The following is a 26,609-nucleotide window of genomic DNA, read 5'->3' as shown; positions in this document are numbered from 1 at the left end:
ACCCCTATATTTCAGTCTTTCATTAAACTGAGTCACTTTCCTCTTAAGTCTAGAGGACAAACCTGTCATAACTGAGGCCTTATTTCATGTGAGGACCAAGTCATTACTAAAACTGAGTGAGGAATGGAAGACATTTTCATTTTCTTTCCTAGCATTAAATCTGTTTAAGGACAGTATAGGTTAGAGAGGTGGAGAAGTGGCAACAGAATGACCCAGGCAGGGAGTGGGGGAATCTTTTCAAAATACACTGTCCACAAATGCCCTTACATTTCATTCACCCTCTCCCTTCCTACATTATGTTACCAACCATACCCTCACTCTCCTACTTCAGTGGTGATTCCTCCCTCCCACCCCAATTTCTATCAATCTCTTTCCCAAGTCATCAAATAAATATAGTCTAAGTAAAAACTTGCTTTATAAGAGCAGCATTCCTTCCTGTATACAAATTCCTGTAAGTACTGCTGTATCATCCCATCGCCCTCTGAGAAACATAGAATATAGATTTTTATTTTTATCCTTTATGTCATGAAGAAAAAGTTCTTCTGGTTAAATGTTTAAATGTATGGTTCTTGTTTAACTTTTTCATTCCTTCTTTAGGTATGATCCTGATATTCTGCTAGGCTATGAGATTCAGATGCACTCCTGGGGTTACCTCTTACAAAGGGCTGCTGCCCTAAGTGTTGACTTATGTCAGATGATCTCTCGGGTGCCAGGTATGGAGCATTGTGAATGTTTTACAGTTCAGCTACAGAGAAAATTACAAAGTAAAGGAAGACAGGATGTTTAAAAGTACTATTGTTCTACCCCAATTTTTAAGACTAAATTTTGTAAATTCTAGGTATATCATAACTCCATTATAGAAAGATTTAAAAATCAAGAAAAGTAAAGAAAAAATACCCCAGTTCACTACTACATATAGTTATTATATTTATGTTTTTCCTTTTAGTCATTTTTCATATACATGTATAGGTTTTTATTTTTTATGACTTTCATCATATGTATATCCCATTTTTTTATGCTTCCTTCATCCAACATCTCATCTTAAGTACTCTTTCTATATTATGAAATAGCCTTCATAATCTTTATGAAGAACATAACTTTTTTTTTTATTTGATGTACTATAATTTTATTTATCTGGTTCTGTATTTTAGGCTGTTCCCCAAAAGTCTGATTCTGATTTAAGAGGGGGCCAATAATGAGAGTCTCATCAAAATTACAGTTTATAAAGCGCTTTAAAAAATACTTTTTATATAACTACAAAATTTTTAAGAATTTCATTTTAAAGGCTTCCCACATGTTGGACTAGGACAAAGTAGAATATATGTTTAGGAGGCTAAAAGACCAAATACAGAATTGGTTAAAAAAAAAAAAACGAATCAAGAGACTTTTTGGGAGAGATTATGATTTCAGCAAAATGTCTCAACTGTTGGTGAATTTAAAGGGGAAAGTTGAAGCTAAATTATTGAAGGACAATAAATATTTTGAGCTTTGCCAAGGCTTGGAATAAAAAGGCAGAGAGATTGCCTTTCATTTTCTCATAGCATGAATTTTTTGTGGTTTCTGTATCCCTTGAGTAATAGGAACAGTGGTATATCTCAATTTTTTCAACATTTCATTTGGCATAGGTTTCAGGAGAGGAAGCATGAATGTTCAGGTACACTCATTGATCAGTTTAATTAGTTTTAACAGGTAAGATATGACTTCAGATCAGAAAAGTGAATGAAAGCTTGTATTCTTCTAAAATCGCTGCAAAACCATTTTTATAGGCAACGTGATACAATAGAAAGGGCCTGCCGAGGGAGGCAGCATAGTAAAGAGCACAGATTCTGGAGAAAGTCTGCATGGGTCCTAATCGGCTATACAGCTAACTAACTGTGGTGTCAAGCAAGTTACTTCACCTGTCCATACCTCAAATTGTTAATCTGTAAAATGGGGGTAATAATAGCCCCCATCTCAGGGCAGTTGTGAAGTACTTAAAACATGAGAACATAGTAAACATCATATAAATGTTTGTTAAATGAGAAAATTTTTTTCAAATATTATCTCTTTAAAATAAAGAAAGATGAGTAGGGTGGTATGTACTAGTACATACGTAGTCTTTGGAATCAGGTAACCCTGGTGTAGAATACTGATTCTGTAGTCTTTGGAATCAGGTAACCCTGGTATAGAATACTGATTCTGTTGCTACATGGCCTGGGGCAAGATAAAACATTTCTGAGTACAATTTACCAAGGTGCAAAATAAAAAGTAAGCTAATAATAAAGTGACTGTATTAAAATAAAATAATGTTAGTAAAGTTCTTAGAACATAATAGCTATTCAATATATGGTAAATATATTTATTATTCCAGAGCCTCTAATCAGCAACATTTGTATATACCCAGTGTGTTATATACAAGAAACATTTTAATTTCTATTCTAGTAAAATCATCACTTAAGAAACTAGGCTCAGAACTCTATTTACTGTAAGAGCAACTCTTCATCTCCATATGCTGTCAGAGAATTTCATCCTGAATAGGAACATCATTAATTGATGTCAGCAAAAGGTCTGAACAAAATAGACTGTGAATCCCATTTCATCTTTAATCTTCATCTTTAATTTTTATTATAATAATTTTCTTTGACATAATCTGCTTGGAAATTTGGTTTCTCTGAGTCCTGATGCAGTATATTTTCATTTCTACAGATGACAAAATTGAGAACAGATTCGCAGCTGAAAGAGATGACTATGGATCAGATACAATGAGTGAGATAAATATCGTTGGCCGAATTACTCTAAATCTTTGGCGAATCATGAGAAATGAGGTAAGGTGCTTTAGATAAAACTCTGTTTGGAAATAAGAGGTTAGCTCAATATAACAATTTTAGTCATTATAGAGTATTAGTATAGCTTACTGTGTAACCTATGTGTCTTTGTGAATTATTTTACTTAAGTGGAGTTACTTTCTAAACTACACAGCTATGAACGTATTTAACTTTTAATGTTTTTGATGAATTTTAATTTTTTTTTGATTTGTGTTTAAAGTAGCAGTAGCTAGAAAATCTAAGGCTGTCATGAAATAATATGTTGTATGTGTTGAATGTTGTATAACTTTGTCATTTTTGTACTTCAATCATTTTTGAACTTAAGGCCAGATGAATTCAGTTGGCCTTTTTCATTTCTTACAGTAAGAAAAATTTAGTCTAGATAACGGAAGGAACTTTTTTAACTGAGAATGTTTCAAAACTGGGTCAGACTCATAAGGTAAATTGGAAAGATTGTACTTGGAAATAGTTGATTGTAGCACCCAATTGAGGCTTTGGGAGCCCCCAGGTAAGGATTTTTGGTAGTAAGAATTTCCACAGACTATCTTATTAATTTGCAATCACTCAGAAACACAATTTTCACCAAAAATGTAAGATCATAGGATCCTAGATTATGTAACATCCTTGAAGTTGCCCAGTTTCTCTTACTGAAATGTAAAAACAATACCTACTCTAAACTGGTATATTCTCAGATTTTGGACTTCGGATAATTATCAGATAAAATGTTTGTATTTAAAAGGAAGCTCTATTCTACACTGCTCCCCTTTGAAACTTTCTGTTTGTAGACTCTCTTTTATGTGCTCATTGTTCACTGTGACCATCCCGGCTCTCCCAGACTATGTGAAACATTTGACTTTCTAAGCACGCCCTCTGTAACTCCGTGGGCATTATCCCACAGTAGTTCTTTCCAATAAGAAACTATGTCCTTTATATTAATTTCAGGTATTCCCGTTTTTCTTTTCATTTCCTCTTTGTTCCATGAGCCGAAAGTTTGATGCTCACATATCATCTAATTGAAAATGTACAATATATGTATCTGCTTGAGGATAATTTTATTGCTGTTTTCTTCTTAAAATATTATCAGAGCACAAGAATCCCTAATGACTTCAAAATAATTTCTAGTGACACAATGTAGAATATGGAGGTACAGAGACTGCGATGTATTTGCTTTGCATATTCTAGTATATATTTCAAACTTAGTCCCTGATGTTGGCTGGATGAACACATAAATAAGTATATAAACACAAAATCAAATTATTGAATCGTAGTTTCAGGGAGTCTTTTTATTTTTATTTTCCCTTTCAGGAGCCTTTGTATTTATGAAGATCCAAAAGATATCTGTAGCAATTATTAATTATTAGTTTAAAATTAAAAATTAAAGAGTAAATATTTTTCAAAGTTTGGTGCTTTCTTTAGTCCTTACTGAAAATTTAGGGTCAAAGCCTTTCTCTAATTGTAGGCTGAATATATAGTATATCTGATCTTTATTTGTGAATGAAGGGAACACCTGTGAGAAAGTTATGAGTTGGCTAATTTACACTCCTTTCCCCCGTTCTAGACAGGCAAATAAATTAGATTGCCCCCCCCCTTTTTTTAACTAACCCAGAGTACTCCTGGAAATTTAGAAATTTTCATGAAACCTTAAATGAACCTGTGGGAAGTACTGTCCTGTATCGAAGCTATTCTGGAACTTCAAGGGTTATGACTTTGGACAGAAGCTGGCCCTGAGAATTTTCTTCATACTAGAGGCCTTCAAACAGTTTTTTCTGGATTTAAACAGTTCCAAAGGCTCCTTTTTATCTTCATTTCATTTATCTATATCTCCTTCATAACACTTAGCAATTTCAAACCTCTATTATTGTTTTTTTTTAATCTTTATAGTTTGTTTTTACAATATGCTTTCTATATCTACTATATAAAAATAAATGCAAAAGAATACATAAACAAAAGTCAAATCCCCTGTTCTTTTTAAGATATCTACTCAAGAATTGCATTGCACCTCTCAGATAGTTTACAGTTGAAATGGGTATCTTTTTGTCTATGCCTAGTTGGGTTATAAAAAAAAAAAGTTGTTTTTTTTTTTTTTTGTAAATAATATGCTAGTTTTCATTCTCTTGCCTAACATTAACATAGAATTCCTGCTGTTCCCTGTGGACTCTTGAGTCCTCAGTGACAAGCACAGTGCCTATGAAATAGTGCTTATGACATATTTGTTGACTGCTTGAATGAAAGAATAAATTACTTTTCCCCAGAAAATTATATTTAGACACCTTCTGGATATCAGCTTAATCCAGGCCTTTTAAGGATTTGCCAAGTAGGTTGGAAACAGATCTGATTCAGTTCAACAAATATTTATTAAGTGCTATCTTTAATGCATAAATTTGGGCCTGGTTTAGATGGAGTAAGTATAGCAGGTTCCTCTCTATTTTAACAGTCAGGGAAGCAGATTATATGGATGCAGATGCTGGAAGGTGAGTAGATGAGGCAGTGAGAATCTGGAAGTTCTCTTCTGATTGTTTCAATTTTCTCAGTGAAATAGGAATCACTTTTCTCAGCTAAAAGTGAGCATAGTGAAGGAGTTTTTTGGATTTGATGAGAGAAGAAGAGTATACAGTAGTTATCTAGGAGAATTTGAGAGTGGATAATTAAGAAACTATAAAAACTAGGCATCATTGAGAGCCCAACAGAGATTTGCATCAGGCAATTAAAGTGATACCTGCCAGCTATGTTCAAATTCACAGATGTAACATGCAGAGTAACAGAGGGTTAGATTTGTCTACAACTCACAAACCAAGGGTTATAGGTTTGCTAAAATTTAATTAATTAGTTGATCAGTTCATTACAACTGAAGCAGGAAAGAAGCAAAGAGCTGAACTGTAAGATTGTGATCACAATGATTGACTGGAATTTCAGCTAGATAGATAAGGAGCAAGAGAGATCAGGGCACTAGAGGGAGTAATCTGGAAGGATAGGAGGTGGTGGTCAGAGAGTGGGGTGCGTGAGGTTATGGAGGGATACAGTTATTGGTAGGCATAGATCTTGGAGTATGATTGTGGGGGTGGGTGGCTAAGGTAGGATGGAAGCAGTAACATGAATTTACCTCTGAGATCTATCTGTCTGGTAGCAGTATAGCCAGGGACACAGCCAGAGGTAAGGAAACCAGAGAGAAGATTATTGGGGCAACAAATGAAAACTGGTGGCGGGATTTAAAAACAAATTAGTGGATCAATCAACAAGAGCTGGATGCACAAAAAGCTAAAGAGGAAGAGGTGTCAAGAATGATTTATCATGGTTCTGACACAGATGGTTTAAGATCGTGTTAGGTGGGGAAATGATGATTTAAGAGTATAATAGCATGAGTTATCAGGAGAATATCTATATGAAGATACCCAACAAGCATTGAAATAGTGAAGTCCCAAATATGGGGTAGAGGTCTGGATTAGAGATACAGCTGTGAAGTCACAGGAAGAATGGCAAAGAGGGTGATGAGCATTGAGCCAAAGGCACATTTTTGTGAACAAAGCCGTTAAAGCCGTTTTGAGGAGTAAACAAAGTAATCAGATCCTAAGAAGGAGCAGTCAGATAAGATAATGAAGAAACAGCAGAGAACACTCCCAAAGGAGTCACTAGGAAGGTCAGATGCTTCCACATAAGGCACGGAAGCCTCCCATTATCTCAGTTTGGCAACATTAGAATCTGCTTCTCATGTTCCTTATCATAACTTCAGTCTTGTCAATAAGCATGTCAGGTGCTTTTAAATATTAAGACAGTGGGATGGGCAATGAAGACTATGTAGAGGTAAAATAATACACACTCCCTTGCATTTATATGTTTTATCTTTTATAAGACACTTTTATAGACTTGTCATTTTTAAATTTGACAAAAACTTGCAGGGTAAGTAAGGCAACAGAGTAGTAAGATATTATTCCAAATGAGGAAACTAAAGTTCACAGAGCTTAAGTGACTTGCCTATAAAGCCTCATAGCTAGTGAGGGGTCTAGGCTTAGTTAGGCTCATTGTGGGCATGCTCTCTGTGCTCAGAGAGTTTTTATGTACTTTATTTTACATATGTATAAAAGAAAACATGCACCAAATTATATAGTAAGCTCTTTGAGGACAGAGAGCATGTTCGCAATGAGTGTATGTGTTATCTCTCAGATACATCATATGGATTCAGTAGGGCATCTATCATTGAGCCTAGAGGCATTATCATATAAGAGCCAAATGAGACATAAATGGTGTGTGCGTTGGAAAGAAAACTGTTGAGTCTTGGAGAGGAGTGAGGAAAGAGTGGAACAGGGTGCAAAGGGTACAGAGTAAGTAGCTATGATAAAGGAAAACCACACGGCAATGAAAAAGAATGAAATACTGTTCAATGCTACAGTGAACAACATAGATGAATCTAAGGCATAATGTTGAGCAAAAGAAACCAGATAAATAACAGTATATATTAATTGGTTCCATGTATGTGAAATTTAAAAATAGGACTAATCTATAAAGGTAAACCTGGAAGGTATTGACTGGGAAGGGGCACAAGGGAGCCATGCAGTGTCCTAGAAAGTTTCTGTGTCTTCATATGGGAGGGGGTTACACAGATGTATACACACACAAAAACTTACGAGTTGTTCACTTTAAATGTGTATACATTCTCTATGTAGAGTATATGTCAACCATAACATTTTTTGTCTAAATTGAAGACTCCAGGGAAATGGGGAACAACTGAGGGAATAAGGTGATGGAGGATATAGGCCACAGGTGCTTATTTATGGCTTCCTTCCTTTTTTTTTTTTAATCTCTATTTCCTTTGTTCCCCTGCACTGATTCTGACCTCCTCTCCCAGTTCTGAGTAAGTTTGTTTCTGAAGTGATTGACCATTGTTTTGCACAGTGACTCTGTGAATGGAAAGCATAGCCGTACCTCTCTCAGCACATCCCTTTATCAATAAAATAAATGGACAAGCACTGAACACTTTCTTCATTTATATTAATTCTGGCTTTTATCTATAAAGTACATTAACCCAATGTTTAACTTTCTGAGATTTCTGCCTAAGACAAGTAACAAACTCCTAATTTATATTTTTAGATTCATATTTCAACTTCTAGAGTAAATCATTCTGAAGATTAGAACATTCTGAAAATGGATTATCTTAATTTTAGAGTGCTTGTTTCTTTCCTTTAGTTTTATTGTAAGTGAGATTATAGCTGTGTGTTGTTATGCATGCGACACCAAGAAAACCCCAATAGACTGACTGTTATATAAGGTTATGATGTGTTTCTAGTCTTAATCTAATGTTAGAAACTGTTCTGTGTGAAATAATGTCAGCCCAGAACATAGGTTTGTCATCTGCCTCAGATAATGGGGACGAATTCCTAAGATTGTATTTAGGTTTAGTTTGAAGTCATGAAATCCTCTAGGTCAGTCCTCATAGATCAACTTACATGGCAAACTTCGAATTTTTCCCTAATGAGAGAACTGCGGGACAATAAGGTGATCCTTTCTGTATGAGGTTTTTTTTAATTTTAATGAAGATGTACACTCCAGCAGAGGTTGAGATTTAGTCTAAATATACTCTGTATCAATTAGGTAATCATGCAACTGCCTGAGATCAGATGTTTGGCTCCATTTTCTGTAAAACTAAATTTTAAAACTAAAATTTTGAAATTTTGAAATTTTTGAAAAATTAAATGAAAATATTAGCAAGTAAAAGAGTCATTTAGATATGGGATTTGATGATAAAAAGAGTTACTCATTTATTGTTGAGAAGTACTTCAGGTCAGTACTGATTGTGGGGGGCGGAGGAATGGTGATGTACTTACAAGATAATGGGTTTGTACCTGGTGACTCTAGAATAGCCTCGTTCCAAAGTTTACAGCTCTGTGTTTGTGTGTGTTTGTACACTCTGAAGTATGCTACATTCCAGTGCTGCTGTTCTGCAGACTGATAGAAATTGAAGATGAAGTAAAACCCGTTTGGGTCAGTACACTGAGACGAGCTTAATAACATTCAGTCCCTGTTTTGTACTTGATGAATTGTAGACATGGAAAAGTAAAGATTTTAAAGATTTTATTTATTTATTTGTAGAGAGAGGGGAAGGGAGGGAGAGAAACTTTGGTGTGTGAGAAAAACATTGATCGGTTGCCTCTCGCACACACCACAATGGGGACCAGGCCGGCAACCTTGGCATGTGCCCTGACCGGGAATTGAACCAGCGACCTTTGCTTTATGGGGCAACGCCCAACCAACTGAGCCACACCAGTCAGGATGAAAAGGAAATAATTTAAAATTGTAATATAATATACAAATGTGTGAAGTGCTATTTGAACTATTCTTCAGAATCCCAACCTGACTTAAAAATGGGGACTGCTGGTTCCTTAATTTCCATTTTGCATTGAAATACATGCCATTGTCTAAATTGCTTGTGTCATGTGGGTATTTCTGAGAGACTGTCTAGCTAGATGTATGTTTTATGAATTTGGACATTTTTTAGTATTCTTTTCCCATTAACACAGCTTGTACCTATATACTTTGAAGGTGGGGAAGCATTTCTGCTATATCCTTTTAAATCTTTTGCTTTGGAATGAAATGGATTCCATATGTCCTTTTATTGAGTCTTGGTATTAATGTAATTCTTGGGAGCAGGATGAATGCCTGCCTTTAACTAAATAACTCATCCTTGAATCTGTGGGATCCTGTTAATCAGCATGTGATCAAGGACCAAACAGTAAGTATGGAAAGAACAAAAAATTAACTTCCTTAACAATGCTTCTGTCACTGTTATTATTTGTATTGGCATAGAATATAAAAGGAAGTGATAAAAAGTAGGATCTATTAATTAAGCTTTACATGGCCAAGTTGAATTTTAGCAGGCCAGATTTTTTTCCAATTAAATATTAATTTTTTGAACATTTCTATCCAGTAGGCTATATATATATAGCTTTAAATTAATTGTAATTCACTTGTAACACAACTTATTATTGCAAATAGCTTTCATAACTACTATGAAAAGTTAGAAGTAATATTTAGAATCCTTTCAAGCCAAATTTGCATATAAATACAAGCATTATTATAATAGAGTCTCTTTTTTTTAGGTGGCTCTAACTAACTACACCTTTGAAAATGTGAGCTTTCATGTTCTTCATCAGCGTTTTCCCCTCTTTACCTTTCGAGTCTTATCAGATTGGTTTGATAACAAGACAGACCTGTACAGGTAATGTTTTATAACTCTAAAGAGGATACTGCCTTTTTTTAAAATCAGTATTATTGGAGTATAATTTATATACAGTAAAATGCACACATTTAAAGTTTATTATGTGATGACTTTGAAAAATGTATATACCCTGTAACCAGTACCCCAATCAAGATAAAAAACATTTCTAACACCCAGAAAATTCCCTTTAACAGCTTTGCAGTCAGTCTGCCTATTCCTACATAAGTACCCACCTGCTTAGGTAACTTACAAACTGCCCACAGTAAGTACTAATTGAATTTCTATTGCTATAGATTATTTTGCCAATTCTAGAACTTTATATAGAGTTATTCATAATCTACACCCTTTGTTTCTGGCTTCTTTCAAGGAACTCGGTATCATGTTTTTTGAGATTGAACGGTGCTGTTGCATAAACCATTAGTTTTCCTTATTAGTAAATAATATTCAGTTACCACAGTTTATGTATCCAGTCACCTGGTGATGGACTATTGGGTTGTTTCTACTTTGAGGCTATTAAATAAAACCGTATGCAAGTCTTTGTGTAAACATAGTTTCATTTCTCTAGGAGTGGAATTGCTGGGTCACGTGGGTACTTGCTTAACATTTTTAAGAAACTGCTAAATTGTTTTCTTTGGCAATTCTAGTGCAAGTCTAATGGCAGCAAATTGTCATAGCCTTTATTCTGAAAATCACTTTCTCTCACCCTTATTTTTTAATATTTTTACTCTGTAATTCTGGAGATGAGATTTTTTTTTTTTCCTTTCACCACTTCAAGGATTTCATTCCCTTTTCTTCCATGCCCCATTGTTTCTGGTGAAGAATCAACAGTCATTCTCCTCATGTTTCCAGTGTATGCAGTACATGTTTTTTTCAAGGTCCAGCTTAATGTATGGTTGGCTGCTACTGTTGTTACTCAGTGCAAAAGGCTTATAGTGGAGGCAGGGAGAGTTACTGAGTTCTGCCCCAGACTCTGTCTTTGGCAGTTCCTATTCTCCTGGGGCTGCTCTTCCCCCACTGGCGATGGATCTCAGCGGTCGGTGTACACTGCTAGGTCCTGGCTGCAAACAGGTTTCCTGATGCTCCCCCAGGGGACGATGGCTTTTGCTTCTACTTCTTCCTCAGCAGCAGTGTTTTTGGGAGAGTTTTCTGCCCCTTACTCAGTGTAGACAGCCTTTGCTTGTTACTTAGTACAGGCTCATGGTGGGAACAGGGAAGATTTCCCACCCTTCCCTGAGGTGCACCTTTTACTACAGACCCCGTTACATCTGTTCTTCCCCAGAGAAAGTGAATCTTTGCATGAACCCTGAGGATGGGAGAGTTTCCTGCCAGTCCCACAGCAACTCAAGGCTTTGCCTCATACAAGTCAAGGGTTGGAGGAAGTTACAGGGTTTCTTTCCTGCATGCCCTGCCAGGCTTGCCCCCCCGTCTTTCTCACCAGTATTTGGTGAGACCCATGGAGAAAGAGTCCCCTAGTGTCTCAACTCACAGTGATTCTAAACTCTTAGGCTAGCTTATATATGACCTTCATATACTTTATTAAAAATTTAACTGTTTCATTCTTACCTGCTTTTATGGCAGCTGCCTCTCCTGCCTATGCTCTACCAAACATGAAATAGGTTACGTGTCCTGTCTGTCTTCCTTGGATGGTTTTGTCATGCTGTGAAATTTAGTTCACCTGATTCTCCTGTAACCTCAACTTTCTGATGACCTCAAGAAAGCTTGTGATTTTGTAGATAATCCAGCTTTTTATCATTGTGTAGACTGGGGTGATGTTCTTTTGGAGCTTTCTACATCCGAAGCTGAACTGTATAATTTTTTTCCTGGCTGCTTAGGACAAGTTATGTAATATAAATAAAATGAAACCTGATATTAAACTTAACATTGGAACAACATTCAATGGTTTGTTTATAAGCCCTAGAATGCTGTAAATGCAGATTTTGCTAGAATTGGGTATTATCTAAAGTTGTAATTAAATCTGCTTTTGCCAAGTGAGATGAGAGCGGAACCTAACTATTACATAAGGGATTTAGACTAGACATTAGACCATTTATGTTAAATGGATTATGTTACATGCACTCTACTTTTTTTTTTTTAAGACACTTTGGAAAATCAGGTAATTATATTTTCAGATTTGAGGAAATTCTTACCAAGAACGTAAGTCATACTCTTTAGTTTGCATTTTCTGTCTCCATTGTTTTAAGGAAATGTATTTGTGTGTGTGTGTGTGTGTGTGTTGTAAATTGACTCAGAAATGAAAGGAACTCTTGCTAGTCGAGGATTTGCTTGTGTTAAATCTGTTTGTAAAGCACAAAGATGTCCTGATTATTATTATTTTGTTTTTGTAAACTTAGACTTGGGTCTCCTGGAAAGCCCTTGATTATTATGAATGAGTTATGTTCTCAAAGTTTTATTTCTTGGCCCTGGCTGGTGTGGCTCAGTGGATTGAGTGCTGGCCTGCAAACCAAAGGGTCACTGGTTCGATTCCCAGTCAGGGCATGCCTGGGTTGCAGGCCAGGTCCCTGGTGGAGGGTGTATGAGAGGCAACCACACACTGATGTTTCTCTCCCTGTCTTTCTCCCTCCCTTCCCCTCTCTCTAAGAATAAATAAAATTAAATCTTTTTTAAAAAAAAAGTTTTATTGCTTGTGATTTAAACACATTTTTCTATAAAATATTATGTCTCATGATTAGATTTCTAAATCAGCCTATAAAGCCTTTTCTGATCCTTAATATTACTAATCTAGAGAACTCAACAATAGCATTTTTATTTCATCTGCTATCCAAGGAATAGTTATTGAATATTGTGTCATGGTAGCAAAGGGTTATATGTAGCTCAAGAAGATATTAGAAATTTTCTTCTTTATTTCCTGGGTGTAGAGCCAGTTCTTAGAAGTTGTTCAGAATAAGTGAGTTTGTACTTGGAATTCTTGTATCTTCTTTTTTTGTCAACCTCTTCCCAGATATCCTGTCCCCCAAAATACCCCATGCCCTTAAGATGCCCTTAAGTCTGGCCATTTCAGCACCTACCCAGGCCTGTTTTGAGTAGCTTATGCTTTGTAATTGTATTTCCCTTCCTCCACCCCAAATCAAAACCTGTATTTGCTTATTATAAGAACAACAAATTAGCTAACAAAATTCAATTTTGTCATGTCATGTTATTATTTTAAAAGGCCACAATTACCCATTCTTTTTTTAAACAACATGGCTTACCAGGTAAGACTAAAAAACAGGAATGAATGTGATAATTATTTCAAAAATAATCACTTTTTTAATTTTAACAGACCACTTTTTAAGTACTTTTGAAAAATATTTTAGGAAAGATATGGAATGATGTCAGCACAGTGGTAGAGAAGGAAGCTCTGGAACCTCCTTTCCCCACAAACGCACTGATTCAGCAACAGTTCACAGCGTGTTTCCCTTTGTGAAAAATCCAGAAAGTAATTGAAAGCTTCTGCGCCCTGGGAAAACACAGAACCAGACTCACCAAAGTTGAGAGGGAGATTAGGACACCCTCTCGCGCGAGTCCTGCCCCTGGCTCAGAGCCGTATGACCAGGAAAAGGCTCCTAGCTTCTCACAGGGGAGGGAGGGATTGGTTCATGCGTCTAGCACCCCAGCTTTTCCAAGGGAGCTCTGATGGGTCTGCCACAGTCTAGCTGGTGGCGCCTAATGTAGGCTGATAGACACCATGGATCCTCCCCTGCTGCTCGGCACAGAGCAAGCGATGAAAAATCCCAGCTCTCAGTTTACCTCTGGGGCAAGAAAGAGTTAATCCATGCATCCAGAGTCCCAGTTCCTCCTAGGCTACCAAAAAAACTGGCATCTGTCTTCCCAGTCTTGGCGCTCCAACAGGACTGGCACAATCTGGCTATTCTGGAGGCACACACAGGGGTTTAGACTAGCAGACCGTAACTCCCATCCTGCTCAGCACAGAGTGGGTATACAAAAACCACAACTGCCTGCTTCTCCCTGAGAAGGGAAAGAGGCCCCCAATCTCTGTCTGGGTTGATTGATGGAGGTCTTCTATACAAGGCTAGTTCATGAAGACTGGGAGAAGTGCCAGCTTTGTCTAATGCGGGACACCAACAGAGTCAAGAAAAATGAAGAATCCAGCAAAGATATTCCAAACAAAGGAGCAAGATAAATCTTCAGAAATTGATCATAATGAAACAGAGTTATAGAAAATTTAAAATAATTCATAAAGATTCTCACTAAGGTCAAGACGACAAAATGAGAATTTCAGCAGAGACAGAAAATATTTAAAAGTACTGAACAAAACAGGAGCTAAAAAACACAATGATTGAACTGGAACTTTTGCTAGGGGTGTTCGACAGTAGACTAGGTCAAGCAGAAGAAAGGATCAGTAAACTTTCAGACAAGTCATTGACCACCCATGTGGTCTGTGAAAAGGATGAGCCATTATATCCCTTATATCCATTTTGTTTTATCTTAAAAGGACTAATTGAGTCCACACATAATGCATTAACTCATATTTACATTTGACAAATCTATTATTAAAGCATTACATTAATAATCTATAACAAATAATCTATAACAAAAAGGTTACAACTCATTCAATTGCAGTACTTGCTTTATTGTGATAGTCTGGAACTGAACCTGCAATATCTCTGAGGTAGACCTGTAATAAAAGATACTCAATAACAAATCCATTAAATGAATTATGTTATAATCATACGATGGTATATTCGATAGCAATAAATAGATATATAAATAGTCTCTCTCTCTCTCTCTCTCTCTCTCTCTCTCTATATATATATATATATATATATATATATAGTCACAATATAATAAGTTAAAAATGCAAGTGGTCCCCAACCTTTTTGGCACCAGGGACCAGTTTTGTGAAAGACAATTTTTCCACGGAGTGGTGCAGGGGATGGTTTCGGGGTGCATTATATTCAAGCTCACCTCCTGCTGTGTGGGCATTTCCTAACAGGCCACTGACCAATACCGGTCCGGGGGTCAGGGAACCTCTGAGTTATAGAACAGTATTTGTTTAAAAATTGAGTGTTTATAAAGTTTAGGGTATTTTTATGTTTGCCTAATTCTCTTTAACAGTTTTATTCAGATATAATTGACATGCCATACAACTTACCCATTTAAAGTGTATGAGTAAAGGTTTTTAGTATATTCACAGTGTTGTACAGCCTTTACCACAATAAATTTTAGAGTATTTTCATTACCCCATTTAGAAACCCTGCATCTTTTAACCATCACCCTCTAATCCTGCCTTTTCTACACACTCCCCCCACATTAGGCAACCAGTAATCTTTCTCTCTCTATAGATTTGCCTAGTCTGGACATTTCACATAAATGAAATATAACATGTTGCCTTTTGTGACTGGCGTCTTTTAGCATATACTGTCCAGATTCGTGCATGTGTCAGTACATTTCCTTTTATTGCCAAGTAATAGTTCATTCATTGGACAGGTATATACCACATTTTGTATCAGTTGGTGGACACTTGAGATATTCCTGCTTTGGGGCTATTATGAATGATGCTGTTAAAAACATTTGTGTGCAAGTTTTTGTGTAGGCTGTGTTTTCATTTTCTCGGATATATTCCTGGAAGTGGAATCGGTGGATTATGTAGTAACTGTGTGTTTAACAGCTTGAGGAATTGCCAGACTCCCAGTGCGACCGCACTGTTGTACATTCCCACCAGATTGTATGACAGGGTTGTAATTTCTCCACATCCTCATTCACACTTGTTACTGTCTGTCTTTCAAATTAGGTGGGTTTTTTTTTTTCATTTCATGTTCATTTTGTTCATCTGTATGCATTTGTCATGTGTTGTGGGACAGATTTTTAAACTTTTATGTTTAGCTGATTTGTAACTGTATTGTTCCAAAAACCATATAATTATAAGTTGCAGTATATGTGAACCTAAATAGTCTTTAAATGAATAAATTTTATTCTTTCTAGTGTACCTTTGGATCATTTTTAAATTTTAACAACATAATGTTAAATCAAAGCTTCCTTTTATGACTCTGGTGAGGGTTGTTGTTTGCTTGTTTTCTTACCAAAAAGGTAGGGTAAAGAGATCAGTTTTGTTTTAAGTTTAAATCAAAGAAAACACTTCACTTAGCATAATGTTCTCCAGGAAGCCAGTCAGAGAAAGACAAATGCCATATGATGTCACTCATGTGTGGGATCTAATGAACAGAATGAACTAACAAGGAAAATGGGGACAAAATCGTAGATGGAGAGCAGGATTATAGCTGGGGGGCCGGGTTAGGGGTGGAGGGACGGAGCAAAAAGGAAAAAGGACTCATGGACATGGACAACAGTATGGTGATTGTGGGGGTGAGGGTATAAGGGGACTAAATGGTAATAATAAAATACCTAAAATCAATTTAAGAAAAACTAAAAAATAATACAATATTTATGTTTTCATAGGAAATACTAAATTGACGTACATTTACCAAATGTATGGTATCATTAATATTGTTTTCCTGATTTTTCTAAATCTTCAAATTACTCTGTTTCTTCCCATGAGAAGACAGTACATGCTTTTATTGGGTTGGCCAAAAAGTTCATTTGGTTTTTTCTGTAAGATGGCTCTAGTAGCACTTAGTTGTCTGTAACTTCATTCGAAACAATTTTGTTAGATTGTATTGTGACAGCTGTCATGTCAGCATGCATTTAAGAAAACACTTAACCAAAACTGGTGAATTTTTATGTAGCCATTTTAATATTGAAGATGGAAGAAAATAAGCAACATTTTCAGCACATTATGCTTTATTAGTTCAAGAAAGGTAAGAATGCAACTGAAAGGCAAGAAAAAAAAAAAAGATTTGATCGAACATGTCAAAAGTGGTTTGCAAAGTTTTGTGCTGGAGATTTCTCACTGGACGACACTCCACAGTCGGATAAACCAGTGGAAGTTGTTAGCAATCAAATCAAGACAGTTGAGAACAATCAAGGTTATACCACATGGGAGACAAGGCAACATACTCAAAATATCCAACTTTTTAAAATAAATTGACAAACTGTGCAGCTATGTCTCCTATATCTGTTTATTGTGGTAGAGCTGTATTTAAATGTAAAAATAAGTCTAATTGGTGAAAATGAAAAACTGAGTCTTTTATTTTACTCAAAAAACTAAATGGACTTTTTAGCCAACCCAATATTTTAGAGTAGTACTTACAATGATAATCTAAAGCTTCCATGTTCTTAAACCAATAGATATGGTGAGTTGTCATTGTATAATCATTGCTGCATCATTCGCAGTGGCATCTAGGAGGGGAGTTTTTTATAAGAAAAAGTAACACCAAGAAAAATACTGAAAATAATTATCCTTAGTCTTACCACCTTATCAAAAGCACTACCTCAAACTTTCCATATTTTCACTAAGTTTTATCCCTTTAAAATATGTGAAGTTTTCCAATGTTTAACTCCTTAACATGCCTTAATGTACAGCATTACTCCTTAAATAGCCTCACTATTAAATGTGCATGTTTTTGGCAGAATGAAAACAGTACTAAGTATCCCAAATTTTCCCTGATGTTCACAGCATGGATTCTCTCTTAACAGATGGAAAATGGTTGATCATTACATCAGCCGTGTCCGCGGAAATCTCCAAATGCTGGAACAGGTGGACCTAATTGGAAAAACCAGTGAAATGGCTAGACTTTTTGGCATTCAGTTTTTACATGTACTAACAAGGGGTTCACAGGTAGGAAATCAATTTTTTTGTTTGTTTCGTTGGTTATTTTTTTGTTTATTTTGCACATTTGAAAGCTCTGTGTGAGTGATACACTTCTGAGATGTTTGAGGTGATTCTATCTTTTGAAATTTCTGTCTGGTACCAACTAATATATGTAGCTGGTTGCTCAAATTTTGTTATTTTCTGGAAAATCTTTAATTTCACTTAACAGCTGCACTTTTTTTCTCAATACCAACTTTCTAGCCAGTGTTAAATATTTCATGGTATCAAGAAAATAAATGGCTACACCCTTGAGGATGATATTATGTTCCTGAATATTGTCCGTGTGATTCAGGATGCTTTCAGAGCCCCCTTAGAACTGAGGAAGCAGCAGAGAAAGTCTGTGTGTCTCTTGTTTTACATCCCTAATTTTGGCTTGTTCTAACTCCCAGCAGATAATTTTAATATTTTTTTAAATAGAAGGATTTGGAAATCAATACAAGTAGACACTATCACTTGTTTTAATATTAAAGAAAAATGATACCTTAAAAGCCATTTAATTCATATCTAACGGAATTCCAGAGGATATAATGATTTTGTCACATGCCTTACTGAAAATGATTTCATGCATTCATTCAACAAATAATTATTTGAATGCCTTTAATGTATTAAACATTGTGCTAGGCATCAGAGAGGTTACATTAAATCACTTAGGTTCCTGAACCTCATGAAATCTTTTATTTTAATTATCATAATTACTCTATGTCTATAATATTCCCCCAACCTATGAATTCAGTAATTATACCAAAAATAGAGCTGTTGGTGTACTTAATTTTATTGCTTATAAGCTATTTTACTTATTTATACCCCCACAAGTTTTGAAAACTATTTGAGCTGGCTTATAAATTTTAAAAAGTTAGATATTTTAGAAATACATGAGAAAATTTCACAGAATCCATGCTGATTCTTGCAAGTGTTGTTTTTATCTAATATTCCAATCCATATGCTTAATAATGGTTATTTATGAACAATTGCTTGATTTAATTTGTGAATATAAGGTGAATACCTTTTAATTCTGGAATCCTTGGCTTTCTTCTTGAAAAATTGTGATTAAATTTACCATCTCAAGTCTCCAGAGTTTCATTCTCAAATTTTCCCAATTCAATTTCTCAAAGATTGACCAACTTTTTAAAATAAATTGACAAACTGTGCAGCTATGTCTCCTATATCTGTTTATTGTGGTAGAGCTGTATTTAAATATAAAAATAAGTCTAATTGTATCTGTCTTTTCAGTATTGCCTTATTATGTAAGCCTTTTGACATATTTTGCAATTTTTATAACTTAAAAATTTTAAGAATACAAAAAGGATTCACAAATGTTCCCATGGCACCTAAAAGCTGACTAAATAACCAATACTATCTAATTGTATTGTAGGAAAGTCACGCAACCTTATTCTGAAGAGCAAAACATGGTGATTATCACACATTCAAAAGACCAGCATATTTATAACCTCTTTTCTTCTTCTCTGCCTACCTTCGCCTCTCTGCCCACAGTACCGTGTGGAATCAATGATGTTGCGTATTGCTAAACCAATGAACTATATTCCTGTGACACCTAGTGTACAGCAGAGGTCCCAAATGAGAGCCCCACAGTGTGTCCCCCTCATTATGGAGCCTGAATCTCGCTTCTATAGCAACTCTGTTCTTGTTTTGGATTTCCAGTCACTATATCCTTCTATTGTGATTGCATACAACTACTGTTTTTCCACCTGCCTCGGCCATGTGGAGAACTTGGGAAAGTAAGTTTTTTGCATATTTACAATTATGTTGTGCTTTGTACTTCTTACAAAATTAGACTTTCTTTGAGTGTCTCTTTGCACTTGAGACTGTCCTTATGAGCAAGATAAATGAATGGGATATAGCCTAGCTAATTTGCTATTTTAAATTATCGTATTTTGCCGTGTATAATTTGCCCCCATATATAGTGTGCACCCACATTTGTGGCCCTAACTTTCAGGGAGAAAGTCTTTCATTTTAGTTTTTTAATTCAATTTTATTTATTTATATTTAGAACCAAAACCAATTATCATGTTCCAGGGTATTATATTGCATACAGATATCATTACTGCTTTCTAGAGTTATATTTTTAATGCATAAGTGTAAATAAAATAATTTAAAAACATTTATATAGATACAAAATTAGTACTATCCATGATAATGCACACCCTTATTTTGCCCACAAAAATTTGGGCAAAAAAGTGTGTGTTATATGTGGCAAAATACAGTACCTTACTAACAGACATGGATCACCAGATGACTCAGCATCATAAAAATGGATGAGACGTGTGAAGAAGAATGTGAATACCTCAACCTCGCAACTGTCTGTCGCACTCTTCGTGTACATCTGTGGTCTCTTTTGAAATGGTAGTTATAAGACTATATTTTCAAGGGATCGTTTCTGTAGTTTGTTAAATGAGAATTATATTTAATTTGTAGATATAAATCACCTTTCAGAGGAACAGCTTGAGAATTATGATCTTACAACTCAACTTCTCTTGACTTTTCTTAGCAATAGTTCTTTTTAAGTTATGTTGCTAAATGTTTTGGCTGTTCAGGCCAATGAATTTTATAAGCTGAGTGAGAATAACATTTTAACTCAAAGGAATAGATATTTTTCTCATAAGAAACAGAGTCTTCCTTTATAATGATTTTTATGTATTTAAACCAAGTGTTACTGTTTCATCTAGAGTATACTTACTCCTTAGAAAGCATTTGTGGAAATTGTATTGATAATACTGTCTTTTTATTAACAGAAATTTGGAAAGTTATTTACAGTCTTTATTTAAGGCTTAAATTTTTCTTTAAGAAACTTAGTGTAAGGTAATCATGTGTTGAGTTGAAATTCAGTATAGATGTTACCCATAAATTTTAGGAAAATGCCACTTAAGACATATTTCTTTTAGCAAATTTTGAATATTTGGCACTGGCCAGGTAGCTCAGTTGGTTGGACCATCGTCCTGTCTACCAAAAAGTTGTGAGTTCAGTTCCTGGTCAGCATGCATACAGGAGGCAGCTGATCAAGGTTTCACTCTCCCTTCCTCTCTCTAAAATCAATAAACATATCCTTTTGTGAGGAGTTTAAAAAATGCAAATATTTGAAGAAGTAATTTTTAATAATTAGACAAATATATTACTAAGTACACGAATTCATGTTTAGATGTTTGAAAATGAATTTCTAATGGAATTAGAAAGATTCCTAAAATTGCTTAGAATCTCTGTGATTTGAGAAAGTATTTGCTTAATGTTTTCTTTCTTAACAGGTATGATGAGTTCAAATTCGGCTGCACCTCTCTAAGAGTACCTCCAGATTTACTTTACCAAATTAGGCATGATATCACAGTGTCCCCCAATGGAATAGCTTTTGTCAAGGTAATAGTCTCTTGTAAATGAAAGGTATCTACAGTGGCTTAATCTTTGGAGAGCTAATGGTTTAGATGTTCTTGGCCTATAATACAGAAAAAAAAACAAAAATAAGTTTGCTTGAATATCTTATCTCAAAAAGTCAAAGATATAGGAATCTTCTAAGAAATCATTGTTTAAAAAGACATCCTTTTTTTGTGTGAATTTAGGTTTAAAATCTTTTGTTTTACTTTTCAGATTTTACTTTTCAGTGAAATACTGGGAGGAATGTACATGTATACTTTCTGCCCTCTGTTAGAGCCTGGCAGCCTTAAACAGCCATTTGATCACAGTGATGTTAACTTACAAAGGTTGAAATTGCTTGAATGTGTAAACTCAACTAATTGTCCTTCCAAAATTATTTTAAATTACATTAGTACCGTCTTAGAATAATGATGCTTTTGCTTATTGATGTATTTCTAAAAAGATATCCGAACTAATAATAGGGTCTCTTTTTTTTTTTTCTCTCCCTTATCTCCCCTTGAAAGACTGAGGAAAGCCTCATAAATGAATAAACTAAAGACAAATAAGAGGGCTCTAGGAGAGTATTATATTGCCTCTTCTTTCAGTGTCCTTAGAAGTGGGTCTGTACTAGAATCATGGGACAGTAGGGTGGTTGATGGTAGCATGGACCTCACTCGCCCTCAGATTCATTCTGTTGTACTTAGCAAAAGCAGCATCGGTACTCACCAGTAAGAAGATGCTATGTTTGAAGAGCACCCTAAAATTAGCCATTTAGATAGTAGGAAAATTTTTACTAGATAATAGTCCTTCGGGGGAAATAGGACATCTTCACATTGTCATGTATGTTATGCCCTAACATAAATATTATGGCTTCTTTAAAAAGTACACAGAATGAATTAGAGGTTAGGTTATGTTTTCATTGTCACATATCTGGCAGCTTGTTACATCATCTCCCTTTAACAACATTTTTAAAGCCTGCATCTACATTTTGACCCAAATATAAAGCTTAATGAAACTAAGATTTTTTTTTTTAATATTCAGGAGTGTGATTTTCCTATATCAGAGGTTTTAATTGTTCAGTCCAACATGCGTTATTACCTTGCATGTGTCTGTGAATCATCTTCAAAGTTAATACTGTTTTGTGGTTTTCATTCCTACTGGAGTTCTCATAAATTCTCCCTAGTCTTGATTAATACAAATGATTTTTTTTTTTTGGCATCTACAAATTTTATCACTTCACTATTCATCCCCTCTTCCAGATTGCTAATAAATATAGGCCGGAGGGGATGGCTTAGTGGTCTAAGCATCAGATTTGAAATACCTAGAGTCCCTGGAACTGCAGGTTTGAATGTCAGCAGAGTCAACCCAGCTCATCATTCTTCCAAGGTAGATAAATGGAGTTCCATGCAGATTACTGGGGTCGTAGGATGAGATCTTTAAAAACTGAGGTTTGTTATGAGTGAGACAAATCCCGTGTGTCTTTTCTGAAAGAGTGGGGGTTTGGATCAAAGTTTCTAACAAAATTTCCCTCTGAACTTGTTGTATGGTCTCTTCTTACACACTAGTTGACATCCTCCTTCCTGGAGGTCTTTGAACTCACAAAATAGTAATTCACTAGATTTATAAACATTACAGGAAACTTTTAGGGAAAAAAGTCCTCTGCAAAAGAAAGAAAATGTGATTTTATATTGACTGCCACTAATCTTATGGCCACTTTATTGTTAGTATGTTTCAATTCATGATAGTTGGCCATTGTTATACTTTGTACTTCCTTCTTAATTATCTAAGTGTAATGTTTGAAGGATTTTAAACATTCTTTTTTCCTTTACGATAGCCTTCCATAAGAAAGGGTGTGCTACCAAGAATGCTGGAAGAAATTTTGAAGACTAGACTCATGGTGAAGCAGTCAATGAAGGCTTACAAGCAAGACAGAGCCCTCTCACGAATGCTCGATGCACGTCAGCTAGGACTTAAGCTTATTGCAAATGTCACATTTGGCTACACAGCTGCTAATTTTTCTGGGAGAATGCCATGCATTGAGGTAAGCAGTACAGCTCTGTAGTTGTTTCAAAAGAAACTAAAGTAGCATTAAATGAAAACTTGTTCATTAAAGCATTTGTTAAAAGGTTTCATGTCCATGACATAGGATCAGTTTTTCTCAAACCAGAGCTTATATATTCACATACCCTTAGAGATTTGTGGGTTTTTTCTGTGTGAAGTGTCTTCGGTAATTTTAGAAACTAGCATACATATATTTCTACATTATCTGGATGACTGTATTGTAACCAACTATTAGCATGAGATTCCAGTGCCATATTGAGAGCGGTATTTACAACAACCTTTGTACTAAATAATTCCTTTTCATGTATTGATAGAGGTCTGATGGTAGTTAGGTTGCCAGAAAGAATAGTCATTTCATATTTATTCATATACCAGTAGATACAAAGCAGAAGCTTCTCTTGTAGTGGTAGTTGCAATTGAAAGATACTTTACATGGAATAAGACTAATTTCTTATTATTTACTAAAGTAGGACGTTAATCTGACATGAATACGATATAGTGTAACCAAGTGATATAATAATTTACTAATAATTGAGAAAGGGATAGTGTAAACTTGTTTTGTTAATGACTTTTTAAACAAATCATTAACAAATGAAGGCCAGAACATGGTGGTCTACCGCAGTTGTGATAGTTCAGTAGGAGAAAGCAGTGGAAGAATCAAGTCCTCACATATCTCACAGCAGGCAAAGTGAACTCCAAAATCCTGTGCAAGGGATTCAGTTTCAGACCCAGCATGTAAGAAGCTTGAGGTCACCACTCTATCCTCACAACAAGTAAAAAGCTGAACAAACTGAACAACTCTTCTTAGATCCATCAGAGAAGAGAGGAAGAAATTATACCAACTCTATACAATCTCTTTCAGAAGATACATGCAAAGAGAATACTTCAGAACTCATTCTTGGAGCCCAGCATTACCCTAATACCAAAACCAGACAAAGACATTACAAGGCCAAAAAAACTCTATACCAATATCTCTAATGAACATATGTGCAAAAATCCTCAACAGATGTTAGCATATTGAACCCAACAATGTATAAAAAGTTATGCATCACAACCAAGTGGGATTTATCTCAGGTATGCAAGGCTAGTTTAACATTCAGAAATCAGTTAACAAGATCCATCAGTTCACATACAGGCTAAATTTTTTAAAAATCACATGATCCTATCAGTAGATGTAGAAAAAGCATTTGACAAAATCCAATACTCATTCATAATAAAAACTCAGAGTAAAGTAGTAATAGAGGGGAGCTTCCTCAGCTTGATAAAGAACATGTACCAAAAAACCTACAGCTAACATCACACTTTGTGAGAACCTTGAAGCTTTCCCACTAAGATCAGGAACAAGGCTGGGTATTCCCTCCCACCACTGCTTTTCAGCATCACACTGGAAGTCGTAGCTAATGCAGTAAGACAGGTAAAGGAAACATAAGGTATACAGATAGAGAGGGAAGAGATAAAATTGTCTTTACAGATAAAAGAGACATAATCCTCTGTGTAGAAAATCCAAAAGAATTGACAGAAAAGTCCTGAAACTAGTAAGCAATTATAGCAGGGTTGCAGGATACAAGGTTAGTACAGTAGTGCTCCACCCCATCCACAGTTTCATTTTACTTAGTTTCAGTTAACCCTGCATCAACCACAGTTTGCAAATATTAAATGGAAAATTCCAGAAAAAAAATTGGCAAGTTTTAAGACTGCACACCATTCTGAGTAGTGTGATAAAATCTCACTCTGTCCCAAACCCCCCACACACACCTGGTATATGAATCAATGAATCATCCTTTTCCAGTGTATCCACCCTGTATGTTCTATGCTCTAGTTAGTAGCCGTCTTTTATTCTGTCAAAATATGTACAAGATCTATGTGAGGAAAACTACAAAACTAATGAAAGAAATCAAAGAATTAAATAAATGGAAAGATATTCTATGTTCATGGATAAGAAGATGCAGTATTGTCAAGACATCAGTTCATTCCAAATTGATCTAAAGATTAAACGCAAACCCAGTCAAATTCCCAGCAAGTTGTTTTGTGGACATCAACAAATTGATTCTAAAGTTTACATGAAGATCCAGAATAGCCACATGGATTCCCTTTTCTCTACATTCTTGCCAGCACTCTTACTTCTTTTCAGAGAACTTTTACTTTAAATATTTTTATTATGACTTTTCAGCATCCCAAACATTGCTTAAATTGTGAAACCAGTTATTTCCTTCTTTTTATATAGTCTCTTAGCTTTGAACTGGAGTAATTTTCAAATTAGAAACCATGGCACAAAGTATCAGATTCAGTTTTAATTTGATTACCATTCTTTGTCTTTCCCTTTCTTCTCCATCATCCTCATGCCACTGAACCCCTCACTACATGGTCTGCAGGGGTAGCTGTGGGAGCTCTGACTCTTCCCGGTGTGACGTCAGTGGCTCAGGGCAGGCAGCAGGAGGCGGACATTCAGGATCAGTATGTGTGTGGATCTCAAAAGCATGTTTGACTCTGACACTTGATGGCTCACCTACTTGCCATCACATATTTTAAAGTGTTTCTTGTTTGAAAGTAGCAACAGATGACTGAGCAGACATTTTATTAAAACTCGAATCTCAGTCACATAACATGATTTTTTTAAATGTATTAGGTTATAGTTGACATTCTCAAGTTCTTTTAGTGCACTAAAGGTCTCAACAGAGACCTTCAAGTTTCTGCTACAGGTTTTTTTTTAAATTTATTCCTGTGTTCATACACTGAATATTTCCTTTATAAAGCAACTCTGGACACCCTTTTAAATGCTATTTAATCCTACATTTAGTTCAGGTAATTCTAATTTTACAGTATAAGGAGAAGGATCATAACTATTGCCTGCTCCTTAACATGAAAGAAAAAGTACATAATTTTTACTTAAAATTCTGAAAAGAATGCTCCACTTGTGCTGACAGGAAATTTTCCCCAACTCGTAGCTTTAATGAGTTTAATAAAGGAAGCAGCAGCACTACACCGTGTCACCTTATGCCACGATCACTGTTAAAACTCAGCCCTCACCACTGAAAGAACCCTTGTTAGGCATATACCTGCCTACCTGAGTTAAATTGAATACTTGTAATATGTTTTCCATCACTATAATTATACATTTTTTCTTGTTTTACTATTATATAAAAATTAGGTACAACCAATCACTGAGATTTCAGTTCAGCATTAACTTTAATGATACTGAAAGAAGTACAACATTCCAACAGAATTTTGAAAGATACACATACACACCATCATGCATACACACGGTAACTTCCTGCCTGGTTGATTAAAAAGACATATTAAAAAGTCCTTGAGCCCTGGCCAGGTGGCTCAGGTGGTTGGAGCATCATCCTCTACACCAAAGGTTTCGTGTTTGATCCCCAGTCAGGGCACATACCAGAGTCAACTAATGAATGCATAATTAGGTGGAACAACAAGTCAGTGTTTCTCC

General features: G+C 35.5%; 1 protein-coding gene across 5 annotated transcripts in view; it reads left to right on the top strand.

Annotated features, from left to right (window-relative positions):
* REV3L (REV3 like, DNA directed polymerase zeta catalytic subunit) overlaps window positions 1-26,609 on the top strand; it is a 167,136-nt gene that overhangs the window by 123,814 nt on the left and 16,713 nt on the right. For all 5 annotated transcript variants that reach the window (XM_071219649.1, XM_045188684.3, XM_024551816.3 and 2 more), the window contains 7 exons: window positions 598-713; window positions 2,686-2,804; window positions 9,893-10,011; window positions 17,566-17,707; window positions 19,232-19,476; window positions 20,998-21,106; window positions 22,935-23,141. In XM_071219649.1, coding sequence (XP_071075750.1) covers window positions 598-713; window positions 2,686-2,804; window positions 9,893-10,011; window positions 17,566-17,707; window positions 19,232-19,476; window positions 20,998-21,106; window positions 22,935-23,141 — 1,057 coding nt within the window. The remainder of the gene's footprint in view (window positions 1-597; window positions 714-2,685; window positions 2,805-9,892; window positions 10,012-17,565; window positions 17,708-19,231; window positions 19,477-20,997; window positions 21,107-22,934; window positions 23,142-26,609) is intronic.

This window comes from Desmodus rotundus, chromosome 11, assembly GCF_022682495.2.
Source record: "Desmodus rotundus isolate HL8 chromosome 11, HLdesRot8A.1, whole genome shotgun sequence".
NCBI classification, from domain to species: Eukaryota; Metazoa; Chordata; class Mammalia; order Chiroptera; family Phyllostomidae; genus Desmodus; species Desmodus rotundus.
Note: the sequence above shows the minus strand (reverse complement) of the source record. Positions and strands in the feature narration are given on the sequence as shown.